The following is a 25,106-nucleotide window of genomic DNA, read 5'->3' as shown; positions in this document are numbered from 1 at the left end:
AGTGGTATATAAGTCTAACTGCTATTGCTATTCCTATTGCTATTTTGGAAATTCAGATCAGACCCTGAATCAGTCCAAGGACTATCAGTTGTCAAAGGACAATGCAAATTCAACAACAATGCAAATTCAGGAGCATTCTTCTTTTTGTGTGTGTTCAAAGTATATAAATTGCACTCACCTCCACAGACACTGATCTGTCCATACTTTTTTTGCTGGGAGTCTCAGAGCCTGTTTGGGGCTTGGCACCAATCATCTCTGACCCCCGGGATGGATTGCTACTTTTGGATGCGTGGCTCTGCCCTTGGCTTGGTCCAAAGCTGATTGTGCCTAGGCTGTCAGTGGAAGAAGTTAGGTCATGGAGGTTTGTCGGAGGGCTGGTGGGAAGCTCAAAATCCAGGCTTCTGCTGAAGTCACTTTCCAGCTCTACCTTCTTTGGAGATTGGTTGAGAAGGTTACTGGAGGAATCCCAGACACCTTCATCTACTTGCCTACCAGGAAAATGGCAAGAAGAGTTAAAAGCAGGTTAGGAATTTCAGAAAGAAGCTTGCAGGTACAGCAATATACTAAAATGGTTCTTCTCATGTATTGTAGTTTGTCTGCCTGGAGGGGCTATTTTTGAATCTGCATGCATGTGTGCATGAATAGTAGCATTAACAGAATGATGGCTGGTTTCTGAAATCAGTGAGAACAAGAGAAGCTGTGACCATCAGGAAGAAGCAATCATGAGTGGATTGTAATAGGGATGATGATGGCAGTTGAACCCCCGCAAGTGATAAGAGGGCCTTTGGGTCTAAATGCAAATGTTAAAGGAAGTCTTCCAATTTTACAGCCCAGAGAATGGGCCACAGACACCCAGTATATTTCCATTTGCAAAATAAGTATATCTGGCCCCAGTCAAGATACAAGGGACAGAAATACAACACTTAAATTGTATGCTAGTACATTTGCAAGATAGCTAAGAGTATCTTTTAGGAATGCTGATACCCCAGCCTATCCCCAAGAGTTTTTTTTTTCTCATTCAAGAAGGGCTCACTCACTTGCGGACTTCTGTCAGGGTGTCAGTCACTGCCTTGCACCGCTTGAATAAGCCATCCAGGCGATGTGGCTCTTCTTTGAGGAACTTCACAGCCTCTACCTCTACACGGAGAACTACGCGCATTTTGCTCTGCAGGCTGGGAAAATTAGCTGCAATGGCAGGAATGAACAGAGAAGGAAATGAGAGGCATGGGAGTCAGAGCAGGCTGAAAGAAGGTTTTTAACTGAAGGCAGTGGGGGGCATGGAGCCAAGTAGGGAAGCAGGAGGGCAGATTGGTAAGGCTTAGGATGAGTGAGAAATGAGGCTTTTCCTGGTTGTTGTTTGGCAAAAATGAAACAGCACTGACCCTCTGCCTAAACACCCATCCCAGCATCTTTCACCTCCTGCAAGTAGTCAATTTTAGCCAAATAAACACTAGTGTGTTTTGAGGAATGAGGGGTATGAAGAAGGATTTGCAAAGTCACAACTGTTTTGCTGATGGATAAATACCATGTGTTTGTCTTACAGAATAAATAGATATGATATAGGTACAGAAGATGTGTAAGGAAGGCGAAAGACATTTAGGGTATCAGCAATGTGGATTGCTGACAACCATACTAAATACACTTATCTAGCACAGCATAAAGAAAAAAGTGGTCCAGAAACTACTAAGACTATATTTAGGCAGATATCTTATCAAGACGAACTCTTTGGCACATCATGAAATATATCTGCACCACCTTCCTTTTATTTTGATTTATCCACGTAAATGTCAAAAAACCTGGCAAAACTGACAATAAAAGGCCCAGTGAGAAATGTTAGGAAACAAAATGCTGTCAAGCTGCTTTTTGACATTTACAACTCAAAATGTGAAAGGGGAGGGGGAAGTATTTGGAAATGGTGGAAATGAGACTGACATTTGGATAATTTACCAAAGGCATAGTTGCTGTTTACATTTCTTGAAAAACTTTAGGATTTTCTGTAATCTTTCTCTTGATTCTATTGTATTGATGTTTTGGACATTTACCAGAAAAGAATAAAGTATATTACCCTCTGGATTATTGGGCTTGTTCTTTTTTTTTTTTTTAAAGCAGCACTACAAACTGATATCCAATTGCCTGAAGTACAGAAGCATTGTCTCCAGGTAGCAGATACATAGAGAAAAGCTTGTAAGCGCATACTACACATCCACACAGCAATCAAACCAGTACAAATGCCATAAAAAAGGAAAATGGGTCTTACTCCTTGTGATGTATGTACAGTACTTCTGTCATAGTATTTGGAGAGCATAAAATAATGCTCATGAGAGTTCTACGTGGGAGACCGTCATGCTGAGAGACAGGTTTTGAAAGAAAGACTGTTTCTTTATGCAATACTAGCTCCTGGAAGGAGACAAGGGAAACATCCAGGACTTCTGGATGGGTACTATGTCTACTTTTCTGCCTTGAGACTTGTAAAGATAACAAATTCAAAGTACTTTTTGCCTCTTGATGCTTCTTAACGTAAGGATCAATATGTATTTTGAAACCCTGAACCACGGTTTTCATTTAGGATATTATTGAAGTAATTTAGGATATGCATAACATATTCCAGCAGGTAATGTATTATATTTCTCTTGATATACTGACCATGTAAAGCTAAAAAGCATGATAAATTATCCTTATCCTTTTCTCTTTGGAACCAACCACAAATTATAGAGATTGCATATGCGATCTACTAGTAAATTCTTTGAGCATTTGCTCGATCACAGTTGGATTATTGGATTTAACAGGTCTTTGGTCTAAGCCAGCTTCAAAATACAAGTGTCATGACTAATGTCCTGGAAAACCCATGGCTTCCAGATTGTTCATAATGTATGTAACAAATATTGCAAGTGTGAGGACAATTACTAAAAAAGATTCCTCATAAATTTGCACTCAAGAAAAATCTAAAACATATACAGAATATATAATTTCCTTGTTTCTAAAAAAACCCCACTTCTTGAAATATGTGGGCTGATGTGTTTGTTACTTTTTAAAGAACTTAGACATTATTTTAATATGAAGGTGTAATTAATAAATATTAAGGATAAAGAGCTGTGAAAACATGCATATAATAAACCTCAAGTCAGCAACTGTTGAATAGGGAATGTTATATGAACTAATAGAAACACTGGAATGAATCTAAGAGTAAACAAGAAAGGGCCATTCATCCACCAATAGACAAAAGCAGCTGTGTTTTTTCCTGGGATCAAAGAGCTATCATCTGCAATTGTCATGCAAATTTAGGAAAGGATGTGTTTGATTTATGAAACTGCAAACAAATGGTACCTGTATATCCTCCAAAACATATTTTTGCCTTTAATTCCAAATCACAGCACAATCTTAATATATTCTACTTATAAATTTTCAGTTTAATTTCTAAAATGAATATGAGGGCCAGACCTTTCCTGATTTGTTTGTATGATTGTTTTATAAGACTGCTGAGCTTGGTAAATATGATACCAAATGTTACCACATGCGATTTCTCCTCCATGAAATAGACTTCTTCCAATTTTGTTATATTTATCTGATCTCAAACCCAGTCCCATCTCACCCTTCAGTTCTGTCAAGGTATCTCCCAACTGTTTGAGCACCAGTGATTTCTCCTCCAGCTCTTGTATGGAAATGAATCTGTGATTATGCATCAAATCCTTTTGGATCTTCTCTACAGATTTTTCCAAGTCACTGTGGATACACAAAGACAATAGGCTGACGTCAGGGAGAAAGGGAAAAGAAAAGACATCTGTTGCCATTCTCTTGAAATGATATAAAAAGCAATACAGCACTAAGAAAGTTAATTTCTCATTCTTTCCTGACTACTGACCTTCATCTTCTACTTTTCCTCTTTCCATGAGGTAAACTAGTGGTATAACTTGGATACAGACTCTTAAATAGCCACTTGCCTGTGGAAAGTTACAAGTAGGAACAATCCAGGTGGCTGATGTGTGTGTGTGTGTGTGTGTGTGTGTATATGTATGTAAATGTATTTGTTAGTATGATGAAAAATTCAAGTCCACTAGAATGAATTAGCTTAAATATCTCTGTATTGTTTTTGGCCATATATATGAAGAAGCTAGTGCTTTGTGTTTACTAGAATAAACAACAAACAACATGAAATCAAGCTACTAAGTAATAAACCAGTTTTAAAAATCCCCAGAGATTGTACATCTTAATCATTTGACAGGTTTATTTGGGGATGTAGAAAGCAATCAGGAAGGTACCAAAATAGAACTGTAATAATGTAGAACTTCAGCTGCTTTTAAATTGGCGGAAACAGTCTCAGTTTGATTTTAAAAAAGAATCATTTTTACATGCAATGAATTATGTGCAGACAAATGAAATTATTGACTAAATCTTCAGTTATGCCTAGAAAGTATTTTAATTTTAAAAAGTGGGGAGGACCTCCCCCACCTCCGAAAAAAGGTTCAGTTTCATTAAAGAAACAAAAATGGTTGAAATCCTGGATTTGGAAGTAATGTAGACTCATTATAACATAGTCTCCAAGTTACATGTATTTGATGAATTTAAAAAAAAAAAGACACTGAGAAATTCCCAAAAGTCATCAGCATGATTAGATCCAGGAAGCTATGCAACTTCCTCAGCAGTATAGTAACTGTTTATCTAAGATAAAAGGAGGATGAGAAAGATAGGGACTATATCATTGTCATAACATGTACCTCACATCCAGAGAAAACCAGTAGTTTCATATGGATGATAAAATAGATGCAGACAAAGAGGAACTTAAGCCTGTTGTGTATTGAAGAAAGTCCTCGCTGTTACGAATGACAGCTCGGAAGCAGCCAGGTGCGTCTTAGCCAATCAGACGTGCCTGTCAGTTGCCGAGCTGTCATCAGCGCGAGCTGTAACACGAGCCAGGTGATTGCAGTATAAAAGGCAAGCCGTTTAAACAGTTAACTGTCTTGTTAAAGCAACAACCTTGCTGATTGCTCTATTGTTTCAGCTGTTCCTGCAGCCGCCCAGCCGGCTTCATTTAATACATTGTTGCGAGTTTTGTTACACTACTTCAGCTACTGAATAAAAGGTTACAGTGTTTTAAAGGACCTGCCTGGTTTTTTCAGTTATAATACTGGCGACGAAGACTGGGGACCTGTAACCTGAAGAAAATCAACTGCAATTTTCTTCTCTCAGTTGTTTAGAGTTCTCCTCACCGTCATGTTAAAGCAACAACCTTGCTGATTGCTCTATTGTTTCAGCTGTTCCTGCAGCCGCCCAGCCGGCTTCATTTAATACATTGTTGCGAGTTTTGTTACACTACTTCAGCTACTGAATAAAAGGTTACAGTGTTTTAAAGGACCTGCCTGGTTTTTTCAGTTATAATAAAGCCAGTAAGCAGAATGAATCCTCCAGAATTATTTTCACCAGGCTTGAATCACTCAAGGCCTTTGACCTAATTTGAGACAGCCCTCAGCCTAATTTCAAAAGCTTTTTGAAATAAGTAGTTCAGATATCTGACAAAAGTAATTTGATTCTTTTCCAGAAATCTGTTGAAGGAGCAGGAGGGAAAGGAAAGTGTATAAGTTTGTGTGTGTGTGTGTGTGCGTGTGTGTGTGTAAGAGAGAGGGGGGGTGTGAAGAGACAGAAAAATAAGAGAAAATGGCTGCTTAATTCACTTTTTGTGATGTCTCATCCAATTAAAATGGAACACTCAAGAGAGTGAAGATGATGGCCAAAATTACATAGTCAAAGCCTTGACCGTTTCTTCTGCATTGAAACTTTTGTAAAAAGTAGGCAGCGCTTCGCTTGTACAATCACAGCTTGTGGTTATGAATGTTGCCATAATGCGCACCTTTATATCTTTGTACTTATAGTTGTTTAAGTTTAAATGGAAGAAATATTTTTAATTCCTAAATTCTTTCTCAGTCTCTTTGTCCAAACTAAACAACTGATTACCATTCTGACTGGCGCATACTTGAAGGGCAAGATATATATTTTCAAACCAACCATGCTTTACTTGTCTCAGCAGTGCAAATCTTAAATCTAACAGTGCATTATGGTATTAAGTTGTATCACTCACAGAATACTTAACCTTGAAATGTCATTCCCACCAGAAGCATACAGGGTCACTTCCCCCAGCCCCCATAGACTATGACAAACAAGTTCTTCGTGTTGATCCAGCCTTGCCCTAGATAAACATGAACATTTTTACAGGATGCTCACTTAAGCTGCTGAGTTATGAGTTCTTCCTCATTGAGGTAGCGGAGGCGTTCCTCTTCAACCAGAGTGCGCTGCCGTTGTAAGGGATCTTCTTGTTTGCGCATGGTGTCGGTCACCCGCACACTGATTTCAGTCTCTGTCCGTCGCAACATGGTCTTCACTGTTTCTTGATTTTGAAGCTGAAATGGAAGGGAGGGGGAAGAAAAGCAACAGGAAAATAATCAGATACTCAAATCTAACATGTGAGGCATTTTCTTGTGGAACCACCAGAGTGTGTTTGATCGTGTGCGTTTGTGCAGTCCTGTGTTATTTCTACAGTTTGCTATGATTTAGGATAAGGCTCCTTAGGGTCAGCTGAATGATAGCTTTCCATGGTCATAGCTAAGACATTAAAGGAAAATTGGAAAAGTAGAAAGCAGATAAAGCAATTGTGAACTGTTTCTTCCACAGACAGTCAGGACCAATCAATCATTGGTGTAGGAAGCAACTGTTAATATTAATAAACCATGGAATTTAAAGAAAGATGCACAGCTAATTCCCTTCAGGAAAACTATGTAGACATTGTCACAGTCCAGCATTAAATTTTCTTTCCTAAACAGATGTATAAAATGGATAAAATAATTCATTTTCAAACAAACATATACACTTACTTCTTTCCAATAGGATTTGCACAAAAGGAATATTGAATTAGTTATATTAAAAAGGGTTTATATGTACCTGCATTTAAAAAGATCTCTGGTTATTCTGTTTTCTCCCAAACAATGTAAAACTAGTGGGAAAGGAGGCAGTAAATGAGGAATTGGACCTAAATGTACATCTAAACCAGGGGTCAGCAACCTGTGGCTCTGGAGCCGCATGTGGCTCTTTCATCCCTCTGCTGCGATTCCCAGTCGCTGTTCGGTTTCGCAGTTGATAGGGCTTTTGATTAGGATAGGTAGAGGAAAAAGGATACTGTGCTAGGAGGAGACTCCATGGTGGGAGAACTGGACTTCCGGTCGGCTCCAGAATTGAATGGGGGTTTCAGGTTAGAACTTTTGTGGCTCTTTGAATGTTTAAGGTTGCCGGCCCCTGATCTAAACTCATAACACAAATTAATATTTATAGAGTCGCTTTACTGATGAGATGGTGATATATAAATTTAATTAATAAATATTTGTTTTATATTTAGAAGCATACAAGGTGTATACATGCATTTTTATTTTCTGTCTAAACTCAGTGAATGTATGATTCTTCAAAGGCCTGGAGTTTTCATTTTGTAATTTAGATTTGTATGTTGCCATTGGAGGGGAGAAATCCAATCTTATTACTGTTACATGTAAAATACTGCAACTGAAATAAATAAAACCTTACAGACTTTATTGTTTAACACTTCATGTTCTTTTATAGTCATGCTGAAATTGGATTGGAACACTGCATACATAATTAGAATTGTTTAAATTTCTATGAGACTAATTTGGATTCCAAATTAAGAATGGTTAAAAACAAATACTTTTAGAAATATAATATAGCCTAGTGCTATCTTCTAACATTAATAATACTTTTGAATTGGCAATCAAGAGTTATTTTTTGTTTCTCTCTTCCATAGAGCTTGATTTCTTTTACTTATATTTGCAAAGTAACAAAAGAACATACCAGCTAGTCAAAGCTGATTTTCTAGAAATACTTATTTCTATACAGATTACATATAGAATTTTGCATGGCCTGACCAATGTGTTATGAATCCCTTGCCACTGGCTATTCTAGCAGGGTCTGGTGGGATTGGATGCCAGTTCATTTATCTTTGGAGCACCCTTTGTTGAATGAATTTGCCACAATCCAAACACACCCATAGGAATGAGGTTACTACATGTGATTGACACCACAGAAGACATCCATGCAAATCTGGACACCAAATCTGTTGCAGAGTTTCAAAGCATCTGGGAGAAACGTGAGAGTGTGAGCCATTTGCCTTTCCACCACACAGCACTGTTTGCTGCTTTCCAGTTTCCAACAAGCTGTCACTGTTAATTATCTCTGGAGTTAAGCAACTCAGAGAAAAAAAACAGAAGCACCTCCCACAGTTTGGGAGGGAAGATCAGATTGCTGGCTCTGGATGCACAGCTACCATCTGCCCTTTTATTTGGTGCCACAGACTCCAAATTAATCTCACCTGGCACCAAGGCAGTTTGTTTTGGTGAGCACAACTAATGAGAATAAATGTCAACAGAAAAGAGAAACAAAATTGAGAGCAAAAAGATAGCAAGGCAAACTCTTGTGGCAAGGTGGAGAAAGCCAAAATCTTATTTTTCATGGTGTCTGAAGGACAAGGAGAGATTTTAGGATTAAAAGCCATCTTATCACTAATTTAAAGGAAACCCAAATAGAAATGGAAAAATAACAAGCTGGATTCAGATAACAGATCCATGTGGCCCATTACTGTCAGTATTGATTGGCAATAACACTTCAAAGTTTTAGACAGAGAACCTTTTGCAATCTTAGTTGATGCCAAGGATTAAACTAAGACTTTCTGTGAGTAATGTGTATGTGATAATGCTTAGCTATAGACTTTCTCTATGCCTACATTTCATTTGCATTCCTCTTTGTTCTTTGTGCCCCTTCCTTTCTCCCTCAATGGAACAATGGAAAATTGTAGGGAAAGGTTAGTTTATTAAATGGAGTCAAAATGTGAGTTGGGGGGAAGAGAGGAATGAGCAGTACTGAAATTCAGTGTCTATGATTGCTGAATGAATACTGTTACTTTCCTGAAAGAAAAGTGAGATACAATTAGTTTTTGTCAACCTTAAAATCAATTAACTCCTTATGGAATTTAGCCAGAAACTATTTTTTTCTTTTAAAAAAGAAATAAGTTCTGGTTTAGGCCTTTCAATTTTGTGTTATATGAAGCATAAGATTACATCAAATAATATAATTTTATTTCCAAGTGCCCCTCCAAATTCTCCATCAAGTGAAGCTAAATCCACAGAGCTGTATATATTGAGTAATTTGAACAAATTTGCAATGCTTCTGCTTCACCTAATTTATTTGTTTTCTGGTGTTATGCAGAGCATGCTCTGACAACTGGGCATCAGATTCAGCATTCTCTGGCTTCTGAACTCTGAGTATGAAGCATCATTTACTTTCGAAACACATCATTTCTAATGCATGGAGAAAAGGTTCAGTCTCATGGAACAAACGTAATAGTCTAAAATTTTCTCCTCCATTGGAAAAAGAATAAAATATAATATTCCTTCCAATTCAGGTTACCTGCAGCTTCTTGAGTTGGTGCAGCTGGTTGCGGAGTTCACTGGCATTCTGCTGCAGGTCATGGAGATGCAGCTGCATGTGTAGACGAGTGATTGCAGTGGGCTGCCCAGCTGGTGTGCCAGTAGTTGATGGGGGTGGAGGTCCAGGAACTGGAGTCCCTACATTGCTCTTGCTTGGGTCTGAAACAGAAAAAAACCCCCAGAAATGCATGATAATCCATGGATATTGAGAAAAAAAAGAGAAAAATTATGTCATTGAAATCCTTTATCAAGCTTGGGTAAAAATACAAATTCTGTAACTTTCAGTTCAAAGCATTATAAAAATATTATCAAAGAGAGGACAACATCTTGAGTAATACCCTCTGCATGAATAAAATACACTAGTGAGTAGTAGCTTCATTTTTTACTACAAATTGGTCTGGATAATGCTATTTTTTCCCCCCAGCAACTCCGAGAATGCAGAGAACTGTGAATTTTAGTATTGGCTTCCCCTCATTTATCTAATACTTTTCTTTCAAACCAGCATACAGAAGGGCCTGGTAGTTATGTGAAACTATCTTACCTCAGTTTATCTTTGTAACAAAGCCAATTCATTTTTTTTAAGGTAAAACAACTACCCTCACTTTAAACTGCATTTTTAATATCATGCTTCAAATCTGTTCAACTATGGGGCATCATCAAGAAGTTGAATCAAGAGTGAAGTCAAATTCTTGCTTCCATTTTGTTCCAGACAGCCCCAAAAGTGGAAAAAATACCAGTGAATATGAGAAGGGCATACAGGTTTCTATAACTTACAGCAGAAAAGGAAAAGCATAAATAATAAAATGGAAGGGTGGGAGATTTTCACGAAAACTTCCTAACTCTAAAGTCCACCTATCAAGATAAAAATACTTTTAGTATATTTCTCCTGTTCCAGATAAAGCAGCAACGACAATTGGAATTTATATTTCTGGTTTAACTGCTCTGTTATTGAATTTAAGATTATTTCTTTTTCTTGGGATGTCACATTTGAGGATGGGATTTCAAATGCTCACTTACGTGCTGATGGAGGTGTTCCTCCGTTGGTCCCTTCTGTTTTCTCACTGTAATGACAAGCAAGACATAGATATTCCAAAACCATTTCTAGGTTTAAGATGTTTAGATGGGAATAAAAATTATTATACTGTAAACAGTGAGTGATTTGTATATATGATTAAAAGTGAAGCTTACTTGCATTCATAATATTCTAGGTGTCCACAGTAATGCCAAACATAGAAAACACATTTATTCATCTCAGATGCAAAATGTGCATTTTAAGTGTGAGGCATGTCTGCTCCAGGTCACAGAGAGAACAAAATTCTATTATTTATTTATTAACTAGATTTATAAGGTTTCCCAACTCAATCAATGTGACTCAGGGTAATGTACAAAGCTTTGCCCCAAGAGATAGAAGAGTTGAAAGATGAGTAATAGAGGTAGGAAGAGGAAATAGAGGAAATAATTAATATTATATTCCCGAGCTTTTGATTAAAGGTTGGAATTACAAGAAGTGGAAAACAAGGGAAACAAGCAGAGAGCTTTTGCTTCAGGAAATTGTATCTCAGGAATAGGTAAATAAGACTAGAAGCATAACTAACTATGTTAATTTTTATCTTTATTTTTTTTCTATATAGTATTATTTGAGCTTCGCTAACTTTTGTTCTTTTCAGCCTTTTTTCTTATAACAGGGTGTGCCCAAAGATCTAATTTTTTCTTTATATTTTCTACCATGCAACTTGATAGAAAATTTATGGTAGACAAGCTTAACCTATGATCTATTTCTCTCTTTTTTATGTTATCACATACGCTTTGTTTTATTTATCATGAATATTTGCACTTTAATAATATTAAAAAGTAAGATTTAATTTTATTTCTTTTTAAAAAATAAAGATTGATTTTTATTAATATCTTGTGAGGTTGATCTGTTTTTCAAAAAAGGCCAGGAAAGAATACGTACATTGCCAAACTTGACGAAATAGTAGGAGTTTATGCTAATGCAACAATTTATCTCATGTCACCCCATAAGAAAGATCAGACTAAGAAACAGAGACCATGCAAACCTAAAGATTTAATTGGAACTATAGTAACAAAATATTACAAGTCTGAATGTCTTTCCCTTCCCTTTCTTTCAAGGCCATCCTCTATACAATACCCCATTCTCATTTTAATTATTTGAGCCACCAAAGCAGCATGGATTGCCAGTGTCCTATTTCTTTAAAAGGAGGAGGGTGCAATAACAACCCTTCCATTATCCCAATTAAGTACAATTTAAGCTAAGGTAACTGATTACTGTACAAAGGTACTTCACAAGATATTGATGGTGTAAAGGAAGTGATATTCTCAGTAATGATTCTCCTTGGAATAGAGAGCTATATAATGTGGGAAGGATCAGTTTGGAAATATGTAGATAATCTGCAAAATGCTGCTCTACTACTAGGTGTTTTGCCTCATAGTTATTGGAATACAAACTTTATGGACTGATTGGTTGAGCATATTTGGCCGAGAGTTATTGCCTTAAGATCATCTGCAATTAGAGTGACCAACTACAAAAAAATCCATGTTTTTTCACTTAAAATGCTTCTTGCCACTCCACTATAATTCATGACTGAACAAAGATTTGGCCAAAATCTCATATACTAGCTAACCTTTATATCATAGAGACTTTCCTTCTATTTTTAATCCACGACAAAAGCAAATTAGCCAGTTTAGTTAGATTGTTGAAAATATGAAGTTCACCATCTCTATCAATGTCAAAAGGAAGAGCAGCAGTTCATGTAGTTTCACCCATCAAGCCTCTTACCTGGGGGTCTCTCCATCTGAGCTTCTCATTAATGCACTCTGAACCAATCCTGTGAGGCTGGCAATCTGTTTTTCCATCGCTTCCATGCGCTCCCTTAATAAAAAGAGAAAGGAAAAGGGAGAAAGACTGTATACATAAAAAAGTCCAGACAAAGCAGTAGGACAAATATATGCTTTTTTATTGTTTCCTAGTATTATGGCAATATTAGTAAACATAAGAATACAGTATATTTATTTGTATTCAATTTTGAAAGAGCATTCCTGCATGTCTCTCAGTTTGATAGACCTGTTTGTAATAATATAAAAAAGTTAAAAGTATAAAATCACCAAAGCAAGAAAAAATAATACTAAAGAAACAATATCATATTCCAGATAAAACAGCAAGGAAATTACACTTTAAAAAGCACCTAAGGGAAGTCCATGTAACCTTCTGAAGCTCTGTAAAGAGTAACAGCCTCTAGTACCATGGTGAAAACTAAGAAACAATTGACCAAAATAGGCTTCTTTAGGACAGGAAATCAAGACCCTAACAGCTCTGTGGAATCAGCACAAATCCACAAAGACCTTATAAGTACTTCTGGGAACCTGGAAAGAAGACAGTCACATGAGATATTTTCTCGATACTTGATGCCCTTCAGATGCAAATCCTGTAATTCCAGCTAGTATACAGCAAGAATACAAGGTTGGGAATTTTGCTAGTAATTTAGCAAATCAGATTTTGAATAGTAGTATTGCACATAGTGGTATGTGACACTCAATCCACTGTGGTATGTGACACTCCAATGGTGGTATGTGACACTCCAATCCACTGTTCTGTTCTTTCCACTCCACCTCTGTATATCAGGTAATGTGCTATTGGAAAAAAGTGTCACGTGCACGACAACTCTTTGTCGGTGATTTTGTAGCCTTCATTTCACTCTACTTACAATTGCATTAACAACCTGATGAGCATGTCTACTTTCTCAGTCATACATAGTCACCCAACTAGTGTGGGCGACTGTTATACTAGTAAAACTCAGGCCTCCTGTATCTTTAGTTGGTCAAAGTGCCTTTTGGGGTCATGCTCCATGATTTGACTTTGAAAAGGGAAGGGCAGAAATGAAATGAGACAGCGTGAGACTAAGAGTGGTTTTGTGTTTTGGCTTCTCTCGCTCTCCCCACCAAGTGTCCATCCCAAAGGGCCTCTTCAGGCAGTCTTTCTTCAAGGTTTTGAACTGAGGAGGAATTTCTCACACATACTTTCCACTTCATTAACTTCTGATAGGACTATGACTTTGATTCTATTGACCTCTTCTGTTTACCTTTCACTCCTTCTCCCTCTTGATGTTTCTAACCATTTCTTTTTTCTTTATTTCTCTTATCCTAATGATCTCTGTTCTTACATTTCCCCCTGACAACTCAAATCATCTGAGAAACCATCCTCATTCCTGGAGATGTAGGCACAGGAAGTTTAAACATGAGATAAGGCACACAATCTTATCTTGTATAATTTGCTTTCAGAGTCCTAAAAATTATGGGTAAAGAGACAGAAGTTAAAAATGGGGAGAGAATAGATTGTGCTATGGTGACATTAAATATCAGTTATTCCAATATTCTTTTGTCAGCCCTTCAGTACTACTGGGACTACAACAAACTGAAATTAAGACAATGAAAGTTTTACAAAATATGTTATATCCCGCTATTTCAGGGGTAATCAAACTTGGGAGCAGTGCTACATTTGAAATGAAACACCTTTCTACCATTACAGGAGATTAAAAAAAACCCATACTGGATTGCAGCCATCACCACTTTATTTTCTACAATAAAAAATCAAGTGGAATCTCAAGCTATGGTTGGGAATGATGCTTTGCTCTGCAGGATGCAAAGCTTTTCATTATTATAAAATTAAAGAATCCTTAAAAGAATAGGGCAGGAATCTTGACAGTTTATAAGCAGGCACATTGTTGTCTTGATACATTAATTGGGGACTCAGACAGTATATTATCAAGCAATGACTTTGGGCTTTCTATAACATTTAATTGAACAATAAGACTCCTTCAGTAAAAAAACCTTCTCTTCTTTGTTGAAAGTTTCCTGCTTGCCGATTTTCACTCATTTTATTGCTTACTGCTGGGAAATAGGTGATAATTGTCCCACGAGTAGCATCTTTTAATTGAAGTTTGATTTCAGCTTCCCACAAGAGATAGCTATAATGACTATTTTCCTGCCATTTTTAATTTATTTCTTTTTAAATGAGCAAAATAACCCCTTTTTGCCTATAATGAAACAAAAGAAGCAAAAGGAAGAACCCAAGATATCATGCTTGCAACAGATCTGACATTTGTTCAGCAATCCTATTGGCAATTATTCAGCAGTCAGCCTCATTATAGAGTAGAACTTAGTTCTGAAGAGTACATAGGATTATGCTGTAAGAGGTAATTATTAGGCATATCCGTTCAGACTACCCACTCAGTTGTCAAGTAATGTAAGGGCAGAACTTGCAAGAATAGGAATCTAAATAAAGGTACACAGAAAACCGAATGCTGCAACAGTATTTTGCATTGTTGCACTGGATTAATCTACTGCTGATGTAAGCACTTGGCAAATTAAAAAGGAAAAAATAAACAAAGATCTGGAAAAAAAATAAAACACTGGAAATGCCATTATTAGAATGCTTTGGAATAAGGCTTCCTTTGCCTGACTTCCTTTGAGTGACTGCCTTCGTCACTAAATTTTATTTTATTTTTACAGAGGATCAAGATAGCTTCCATTTGTAATTTTGCTGATTTCCCCCCACTTTTTTTATTTCTTATCTGCGGAAAGCTGAAGAGAAGAGGGACACAAAAGAAGGACCTTACCCAGGCCTTAGATCAAGAGACATTTGTGTCATCATCAGTAGGAAGCCTGCTTAACATGTCTTCCTTCAGTCCATAAGAAGACACAAATGTATGCCAACATTACTTGCATAGTCTTACAGCTGATCTCTGCTCTGCTTTGGTAATGAGACAGCAGTGGGAGGTTCTGTTCTGACAGGTTAACATGGAACTGATTATGGAAAATGATTGGTGGATTTCCTGCTGCTGAGAAAAACAACTTCCAATTGCTCTCCTTAATCAGAGGTGAGGCTGGGAAAAGAGGTTAATTTTGACAGATATCTGGGACCTATCTTCTGGCTTTAATTGAAAGCAGATTGCTGATGATTTATTTCTCTTGCATATTTGCTCAATCCCTCCTTTCTTCTTTGTGTAATATTTTGTTTTTCACTCACCTGTTTCTTTTGGGCTTCCTTGTTCTTTTGCTTATTCATGTTCTCTTGCTGTCTCTTTTGCTTTGTCGAAAAAAAGCTGTCAGGGGGCTATGGGCAAGTGGACTCACCACTTCATCCAGCAGAGTGCTCTTTTGTGCAAGCTGCCTTGTCAATCAGGCTCTAGTAATCTCGCATGAGAGTGCTTGGCCCATGTAGGCAATTATCCTTCATAGTGCCTGATCATTGATTATAAAAGCACTAGTCAAGCATCCTGTGCTCAAATGCATAGTGTGTCTCATCACTCCTGCTACTCCAGCCAAAATGACTCCTATGGTCATTTTGGCTGGAGCAGTTGGAGTGGTCAGATACAAACAAACAATTTAATAACCCATGTACATTTATTTTAACATATTGGCACAAAATAACCAACATCACTTGGGTTGTTTTGTGGCAACAGCATCATAGGGTAGAAATCTCATTTGCTCATTTGTCATTTTTGTACTCTTATCACATTTAGTTCAGAATAAGAAAGCCTGCATTTTAGAGTCCAACTTTTCAGTATGCAAATTATTCAAGCTGCTTATCCCTGTGTTATTAATAATGGTACATCTATTGTTAGCAAGAAATGACAACTTCCATCTTTTTACCTTGTTTCGGTATCCTTGGCAGGCACAGGTGAACTGAATCCAGAATGAGGTCGTTCCCCAGGTCCAGGGAATAGTTCTGAAGCACCTGAAGAACTGAGATTCCGTGGTTTATTGACAGGGCTTTCCATGAACACTGAGGAACAAGAGTCCTTGCGGAAAGTTTGCCGTACTGGTGAGGATCGACTTGGAGGCCCTGAATAAGGGCTGTGAGGACTTTGGCTCTGCTGAACATCTACCAGTCGGCCATCAGCTATTTTCTGGGGAGATGATGGTGGCAAACGGAAGCCCATCCCTGGGCCGTAAGTATCACTGTAGATCTGTGCATTGGGCTTATATAAACTATCTTCCAGTTCTGATTGTAGGGCAGCAGCTGAATAGGTGCTAAGAGAACGCACTGAGCCCCTCTTATAAAGCCCTCCAGGGTAAGCAAATGGATCCCCCATCCCAGCCAGTGACTGAGTAGATGTAATGCTCAAACGTCCCTCATGCACCATACTATATGGATCAGCATACAGGCCTTCATTCTTCACCAGAACCATATTTTTTCCCACCAGGTCTTCATCCGGCTTGACATCCCGGCGCTCCAAGATAGCACTTGGACTTGGTGAGACTCCCTGAGCTGGAGGGAGGTTGGAGAGGCGCTCTGCATGATGCACAGGACTGCCAGCATAGGAGGGTGGGCGCCCACCACTGTAAGACATACGGGAACGGGAAGGTGAGGATGATTGGAGCACTGGAGGAGGAGAGCCAGAAGTAAGGTGGGAAGCAGGAGACATGCTGTTTAGGCGCCGGGTGGGAGAGGATTCTCTGGAAGTGTAGACCACCTCTCTCTAGAACAATGAGACGTCAGAGAAATTCAGAACATCATAAATCTTTTCTGCATTATCACAGTATATAGGTGAAAATATGTGATATTATTTAATCATATGAAACAACCTATAAGTGCATAATATATACTGAGCTGCATAAACATGGAGAACAAAATGTCTTATTCTTATTCTGGAACAGAGTTCTCTCTCTCTCTCTTTTCTTTCTTATAGTTTTTTTTTTTTTTTTTTTTTTTACTGATGATTCATTCCATCCCCTTTTTTGGAAACATATTTTACTCTGATGAATGCCTTGATGGGCGTATTTATTATTTCCCTGCCAAAAATTCTGCTTATGCTAGTGAAATATTCATTGGCAACTTGCCAATGTTTTTCAGCTTTCTGACGCTTCCAAATTCCAAAGCAATTGTTTTTCCTTACTAAACTAGGTTGTTCCTTATAATAGATGGATAACTTGTACTTACTTTTCTAAAACTAATCACATGTGGGATTAGTGGGATTTTTCCATGTAGGAAGTTGTGGGATAACATGATTTTGCACTACATAAATGCAAGTCCCATCCTAAATTTTTCAAAGCTCATAGGCACCATCCATTAACAGAGGATTCTCTATAGTCTTTTCTTTTCTTAAAACAGAACTAAATTAGAATCCCCCAGAAGCAAAATTTTATAGGATATATAAATTGTTCCCACAGTGGAGATACTTAAAAAAAAAATTCTGAATAGCTAAAGCTCAAGGGAAATACAGATCTTCCAGTGATCCTCTCTACTGAAGAGATTTGGTTCAAGTATTTTAGTTTTGCTGAAAAGGAAAGAAGAAAAGGAGGGGTGGGGAAGGTGCTTAGATTGGAATTGTTAGGATTTTTCAGTTACTTTCTGAGGAAATAATCACCCCAGTGCACATCTATAGCTCTCAAACTACAAGGAGGAAATTGCCATCTTCTGCTAGAGTACATTGAACATTGAAGGAAGATTATGACTGCAAATCTGCAGTCCACAATGCTAGGTATAAGTCAATGCATGTCTACATGCATCATATATAGAAAAAGGTATTAGTGAAACGTTCTTTAATACGTTGCCTGTTTTGTCTCTTGGGGCACTGACAATAAAGAACAGGATGGCCTCTGTGCAATCCTTTGCTCTTACCCGAAGGTCACCATTGGTGATGTGGGATCCAGGGAATGAGGCATAAAGTGGTTCTTTCCGGTAAATTTTGATAATACTTCTGTCCTGAATATCCCTGGAAGAACAAAGCCCAAAGAATCACATGAGATAAATGCATATTAGGTTTGGTTATTATTTCAGGTCCTAAAATATGCTCAAGCACAGTGATAGGAGCAAGATGCATACTGCACAGGCATTTCCTGTGCCATTGTTTCCTGTTCATTCCAAAAAGCCTTCAAGCAGATCACATCAGAATTTAGAATTTATAATCTTTTTGCAGTAATCTGTTGCTTTGATATACAGCAGCATGTCCATGCAAATACTTCTGTGGGGGTGAAATTTGTACCTAGAGTCAACATTGTATGAGTCCTTTACATCTGTGGGCCTCCTTTCGTACTTGTAAGTTTGGGCTGAATTGCCAAAGCTCACATAAAAGGAACCATGAAGATCTACAAAGGGGTGGGGGTGTTTCTAGTAAAATGGATCCTCCTAATGCTATCATTCAAAAGGTACTGTTTAATTAAATCTCTTTTCTTCTTGAATGAGTTGTTGAGGAAAGGTAAAAAGAGAAAAAGAGAAAAGCAGCTGTAGGAACCACTATAGGGAGGGCTACAAAAAAGAGATTAAAAAGTGCAAGTCTTGGATAAAAATACTTTGCAAGAAAATATACTAAGTTCCTCAAGGGGGTGATAAAAACAAGGATGACTAACTTGATAGAAGTATTTAACAATGATGCATAATAGAAAGAGAATGGCTAGAGACAATTTTTTTCCTAACACTAGCATCATAACAATAGAACTTGACATTAAATAATTAAATTGATTGGCAATAGATTTTTTGGCGGGATGACAAGGAAAAATATTTCTTTTCATAAGAAATACTCTACTAACAGAATCAGTTGCTGCAAGATTTATTTATCTATAATAAGGGCTTCTATGTTGCTACATTCCCATAGACTGTAAATCACTTACAGAACAAAACACCACAGCAAAGATAAAATGTAAAGTTATAAAACTCCCAAAACCAGGACCCATCATCTCATAAGGGTGGGTTAAACCTCCATAGCCCTCATACTTTCTTGAAGGGTCAAATCTTTATGGCCTTTCAAAAGATGCAGGTGGACTGCCAAATATCCAAGAGTAAAGGTAAAGGTTCCCCTTGCACATATGTGCTAGTCATTCCCAATTCTAGGGGGTGGTGCTCATCTCCGTTTCAGAGCCGGAGATCCAGCACTGTCCAAAGACGTCTCTATGGTCAGGTGGCCAGCATGACTAAATGCCAAAGGCTCACGGAACGCTGTTATCTTCCCACCAAAGGTGGTTCTTTATTTTTGTACTTGCATTTTTACATGTTTTTGAACTGCTAGGTTGGCAGAAGCTGGGACAAGTAACAGGACCGCACTTCATTACGCAGTACTAGGAATTCGAACCGCCAAACTGCTGACCTTTCTGATTGACAAGCTCAGCGTCTTAGCCACTGAGCCACTGCGTCTGTTCCAAATCAGGGAGGCCATTTGCAAGAAGGCTTGCCCTCTCTTCTTGATCTCACCTGTACCTTCAATGCAGAGAAGGCAGTCCCATAGGTATAAAACCCTGAGTCATGAAAATATGGCAATAGCCCACAGTTTAGAAAGATTGAACAAAGAATGATTTTTTAAAATATCATATTGCCATAGTAAACAAATAAATGTTTATGATAGTTCATGATCAAGACATCTCTCTTGCCAGGTAAGTAGGCTGGAGTTGGTATTCTTAATGATTAGAACAGGGGAAAAATATAACATTAGAGCTAAATACAATGAACAAGCTATGTTGCCACAGGCTGTATTTGATTAATATTTTCCTAAAATATATTTTGATATATTCTTGACAGAAATAACATTTATGTTTTCATCCCCCTATCCATCCTTCTACAATTCCTCTGGAGCAAAAAGAAACATTAGGAGAAACTTCTTGACGGAAATAAGTATTTGGCAGCAGAATAATAGAGCAAAGGGTCTATTTTTCAATTGCTGAAAATCTTCTAGAAAAGCTGAAAGCCATCTTTCGAGGTTCCTTTAGCAAGGGATCAGACTAATGGATAGAAGACCTTTCCACAGAGATCATACAGAAGTGAACATTCTGTTTCCCCTGTTATTTCCTACCAGGAGTTAATATCTACAGCAAGACATACCTGACATCCTCCAATTCATAGAAAACATTGCGGGATTCGTCTTTAATCAGAATGGCAGTGTTTGGGGACTTGAGCATCCCCATTGTCAACTTCTGAGGAAACATGTGAACAATGAGGGCATGTAGAGTATCCATGCTGCTGATTTCGTGGGTGATATGAACCCTCCTTGTCTCATCCCCAAACTGCAGGAAAAGGATGCCTGAGGAAATGGAGAATAGAACAGGAAGGAAACAGTTCAAAAGATGGAATTGTTGAGTGACTCATAATTATAAATTTTAAATTCCATAGGATATCTGTGTGTGTGTGTGTGTGTGTGTGTGTGTGTGTATATGTATTTTGTGTCACAACCCCTGGTATGCCCAAATATGGTCACCCTAGGAGACCATCCAGACAGAAAGCCATTATTTTTACTGTTGCCTTTGTTACATTTGTGTTGCATTTGTGCTGATAAATAAATAAAGGGACTAGTATAGATCTATTTCAACCTATTTAGCTCTCATCAGCTAAATCCCAGTAAGGGTATGGCTAGCTGATGAGAGCTAAATAGGACATGAATCCCTCTCCCAAGCAGGGGTGGGCTTCAAAAATTTTAGCAAGGGGTTCGCTGCCTGGTTGCTGTGTGGACGTGGCCTAGTCAGCCTTCTGCATCATGGCAGGGGGGGTGTATTTTTGCCCTCCCCAGATTCTGGAGCTTTTCCTCAAGACTCCAGGAGCGTGAAAATGGCCTCCCCAGGCTCTGGAGGCCAGAAACGGCCTTCCAGCCTTCCTGAACTTCTGGTAGGCCCGTTTTTCACCCTCCCTGAGCCCCTGGTCGTGCCCTGCACTTACCTACATCCAAAATACGCTGCCTGGGAGGATGGATGGGTGGGCACTGGGCAGGGCCAGCCAGGAGTGGGATTTGGGGATTCTCTGAACTGCATAGAATCTTAGCAAGAGGTGCTTCCAAACCCCTGAGAACCATCAACAGCCACCTCCCCCTGCCCCCAAGCAAACCTCTCACATTTGTGTGATGATAGCATATGACCCAGGAAGCAAAGATGATAACTTTATTTTTAGTATTTCCAGCAATTGCAAAGAGGCCTGAAAAGAAATCTTCGTAAAGTTTGGCTCTTCCCCCTGCCCCCATTTTTCTATTGGGGGGGGGAAACAAAAAATTGACCCATGGTGGTGGGACCAGAATTGGTCTTTCACTGAGCGGCTTGAAGGAACATGCCCCACTTCTCAAAATTTCAGTCTTTTGTCTCCCAAGCCACACATTTCCCTGAAACAAGCAACAGTCACAGAGACTGAAATCCTAGAGAAGTTTTGCAGATTCCTGCAGGATTTCTTACATAGATGCCTTAGGGCCTTTGTTAATAGGTGCATAAGTGGTAAAATATGGTAAATGGTAAAATATGGAATAATCTTCTCCAATTTTGTGTGTTTCAGATATAGAGAACATTGCCAAAAAGATTCCCAACATTGCCAAAAAGCTCTTCTGGATTGTTATGCAATTATAATCTAATATATTTTAAGAACAACATTATAAGGGGAAAAATAGAATCACAAATACAAATGGAACTATGTGCTGTCAGATATATGGCTAAATATTCAATTTCTATTTTAGTATCTACTAGTAGCACATGCAATTAGTAACAAGAGTTTGAGATGTGTGAGTATGAAATTGCACAATCTCACCATTTTCACAGAAAAGCTAAAGTTATTAATAGGCGATCAGGAATATAGCAACAATCAGGAGACTGGAGAGTAAGTATTATTCTGATTCTTCTACTCTATTAATTCAAAGATTTTGACTGGTGCTTTGATTGTTCTGGATTTCTAGATTTAATTTTTTTTTTAAAAAAAATGTTTTATGAAGTTTGGAAGCTAAGTTGTTGCTAATAAAAATAATTGTGAGCAAGTAAATTAATATAGCTAAACTTTTTGAATTCACTCAAAATACTGGTGTCCTTGGAATAGCATTGCTTATTCTCTCTGGCAGTCATTCTCTAAGACAGCCTTTGTAAATCTGGAGCATGCTGGTTATGATGGAATATAGTTTTCATTAACTCTCACAGAATGTCTAATGGACTCTGTTGACTAAAAGTCAGAACATCCAGAGATGGATCTATAGAAAAGTTTTATGCTGTGTTTCCTACACTTATAATCCAATATCTTTTTAACTAAGGATGTCAATGTTTTAACCTTAACCCTAACCCTTCTCTCCTAAAAATGTCAGACCCTTTCTCCAAAAATAATTTAAATAAATAAAATAAACATGCTACTGCTTCATCTAAGATGCTTATTTACCCTGTAAGTGAAAAAAGTGCTTATACGGAAACAGATTTAATCACATCCCCTTCGAGTGCTACACAAGAAAACCTCCAAAAAGGTAACACAAAAGCAGATTTCATTTAAAAGAAAAATGACATCTCCTGCCCAAGATCATGCACTTTGTAGTGCACAAAGAGTTTACCTGGTGATCGAAGTTTTGTTTGGCTGGTGGAACGAGACAATGGCAGGCTTTGCCTAAAGCGATTCATTCTGTTGAACCCAATGGGCAGTTCAGCTTCAGACATGGTTTCCAGAGATTCTGCTGAAGCAAAGGAAAGCTTGGCTTGATCAGCCAGGCCAGGCTGAGAACCCTGTGAATGCCGAGAGCTTCGGGTCTAAAAGCACAGAGAGAGAGGGAGGGAGGGAGAGAGAGAGAGAGGGAGAGGTGAGACATTAGGACAGATATTTTCTATCACATTTCTAAAACACAGAGTTAAACATGTTACTGTCTCTCAACATTTTGATATAGCCAAATGTTTAGCTGTTATAGAAGGAATCCTCCTTTTGTAAGAGAAGAAAAATTTGCTAAGGATTAAATATGAGTTGGCAGCAGAAGGTTGTATCTCTAGTTTGTATCTGTCATCTTCTTTGTAAATTAAGCATGACAGCGAGCCCTGAAACACAACGACCTGTTGGGGATAGAAACTGCTCTCAATCAAAACAGAACCAGACCTAGTGATGCTCTTACAGCAATTTAATTTGCCCTCCATATTTGGAAGGCAGAATGTGTGGCAGACCAAGCCTCATAACAACAACAACAAAAAGGCTGGAAGACAAATGGAGAAATGTGATTTCTGAAGTGCCCCAGTTGCCTCTGTATTCCAATGGTCAAAAAAAGCATCTAACAGAAACACCAGCCAAAATATGGCTAACAACTCCCCAAGCAGTAACAGGAATCTTTGAGGATCCATCAGATGTTAGTTGTAGACCATCTGACTAAGTTTTTCCTTCCTTCGGAAGGTGGCAGCCATAGTCAAGGCCATTATCACAAGGAAGTGATCTGCCCATGGCAATGAACTGATGGAAAAGTACCCCCCCCCAAAGATAACAATATATTTGTTCCAAGGTGATTGCAAGATCTAAAACATAGCTGTATGTGTGCAAGGGCCAGTGATAGCCTATGACAAACATATGATTGCTATGATGACAATGAACTTTCAAGTGAGCTCTAATTCCAGGGAGAGGAGATTGAAATCACTTTCTACTCTTGGGTGTTATTGTGAATCCAAGATCTTACAATAATTATAATATGACAAAATAGAAATATATAGGGAAACAATCCTACTACCTAAATCTATTTAAATTGGTTTAAATGGAGTACAATCAAATGTGATCCTCCTCTTTATCTATTTCTTTGTCCAGTTGCATTATTATTTGGAACATGATCTGCAGCATGCTTGCTCAAAGGCAGAATGTGGCCTCAACCTGAAAAAAAGGTTGTACATCCCTTATTTATAAGAAATATTATAGTCCATAAATAGAAACCTTCCCAAAATATTTTTTTCTGAAAACTACAGAATCAATGTTTTATTCCAACATCTAGCATGGAAGTGGAATTAGGAAGCATAGTTATAAATTTTAACCAATTTAATTGATGTACAAGCACTTTACTTAATTAATAGTGGTTGATTAATTTTAATCAGCAGAGCTCTACATTAACAATGCTTGTTTAATTTTAAGTCTATTTTCATTCTGCTATATTGCTACTTATGGAATGAAATACAAGATATTAAATAAGCTATTCGCACAATACCTTTTTTATAATTTTATGGTACATGCTTCCTTTAATATCTAAAAAAGTACAGTTTATTGAGCTTTGGCTTATATGCAAATGTACATAAATTCAGTCAATTAGATGACTGCTCTATTAAAGGCAAGTGATTAATCAGGAAAGATGTTTTAATTGGTCAATAGCTTCCACTGGAATGAGCTTCTGCCAGACTTGACAGACCAGCTCAATTAATCTAGTAGCCAAGCATTCATCCAATTTGTTCCTCAAGATTCCCAGCGATGAAAATTGTGTTTATGCAGGCATGTGCACAGTCCTTGGCAATCAGTTCTAGTGCTGTATCAGTACTTAATATCAGTACAAAGTTAGATTTATGTCCTATGTTCTGATTTCTTTCCTTGATTACTATTTTATTCCTATAGTTTCTTCCCTTTCGCCTATGCTGCCTTTCTATTTTGCTCAAGGAAACTTTCAGAACTTGACAAAGAGGAAACTGAATTATTTTATAGGAATAGCAACTTGACAATCAAAAGACCTGTTAAAATGCAAATTCCATCCCTTTTTGTACATCCCACACATGACATCACAGCATACATTTCATCATTTTGACAAAAACCACAGGATGCAAGGGATACTTAAGGGTGGTGACATTCAGGAAGGGGTGGGGTTAGTAAAGATAGAGGGTTTAACATATTTTGCATCTATCTCAATTGGTTACAACCACAACTGGGACTGGAACTTGCATTGCTAAGTGATGTGG

At 37.9% G+C, this 25,106-nt stretch overlaps 1 protein-coding gene across 1 annotated transcript in view; it reads right to left on the bottom strand.

Annotated features, from left to right (window-relative positions):
* The window catches only part of SRCIN1 (SRC kinase signaling inhibitor 1), a 74,407-nt gene that overhangs the window by 28,945 nt on the left and 20,356 nt on the right, over nt 1-25,106 (bottom strand). Inside the window, exons 3-13 of the mRNA XM_032237990.1 lie at nt 22,760-22,952; nt 20,305-20,503; nt 18,115-18,208; nt 16,143-16,972; nt 12,271-12,363; nt 10,491-10,534; nt 9,454-9,632; nt 6,214-6,389; nt 3,590-3,720; nt 1,038-1,185; nt 179-488 (exon numbers count right to left, since the gene is read on the bottom strand). Of these exons, the coding sequence (XP_032093881.1) occupies nt 179-488; nt 1,038-1,185; nt 3,590-3,720; nt 6,214-6,389; nt 9,454-9,632; nt 10,491-10,534; nt 12,271-12,363; nt 16,143-16,972; nt 18,115-18,208; nt 20,305-20,503; nt 22,760-22,862 (2,307 nt within the window). The 5' untranslated portion in view covers nt 22,863-22,952. The remainder of the gene's footprint in view (nt 1-178; nt 489-1,037; nt 1,186-3,589; nt 3,721-6,213; nt 6,390-9,453; nt 9,633-10,490; nt 10,535-12,270; nt 12,364-16,142; nt 16,973-18,114; nt 18,209-20,304; nt 20,504-22,759; nt 22,953-25,106) is intronic.

The sequence above is a fragment of the Thamnophis elegans genome, chromosome Z (assembly GCF_009769535.1).
Source record: "Thamnophis elegans isolate rThaEle1 chromosome Z, rThaEle1.pri, whole genome shotgun sequence".
In the NCBI taxonomy this organism is placed as follows: Eukaryota; Metazoa; Chordata; class Lepidosauria; order Squamata; family Colubridae; genus Thamnophis; species Thamnophis elegans.
The sequence above is the reverse complement of the archived record's forward strand: the minus strand, read 5'-3'. Positions and strand labels throughout refer to the sequence as shown.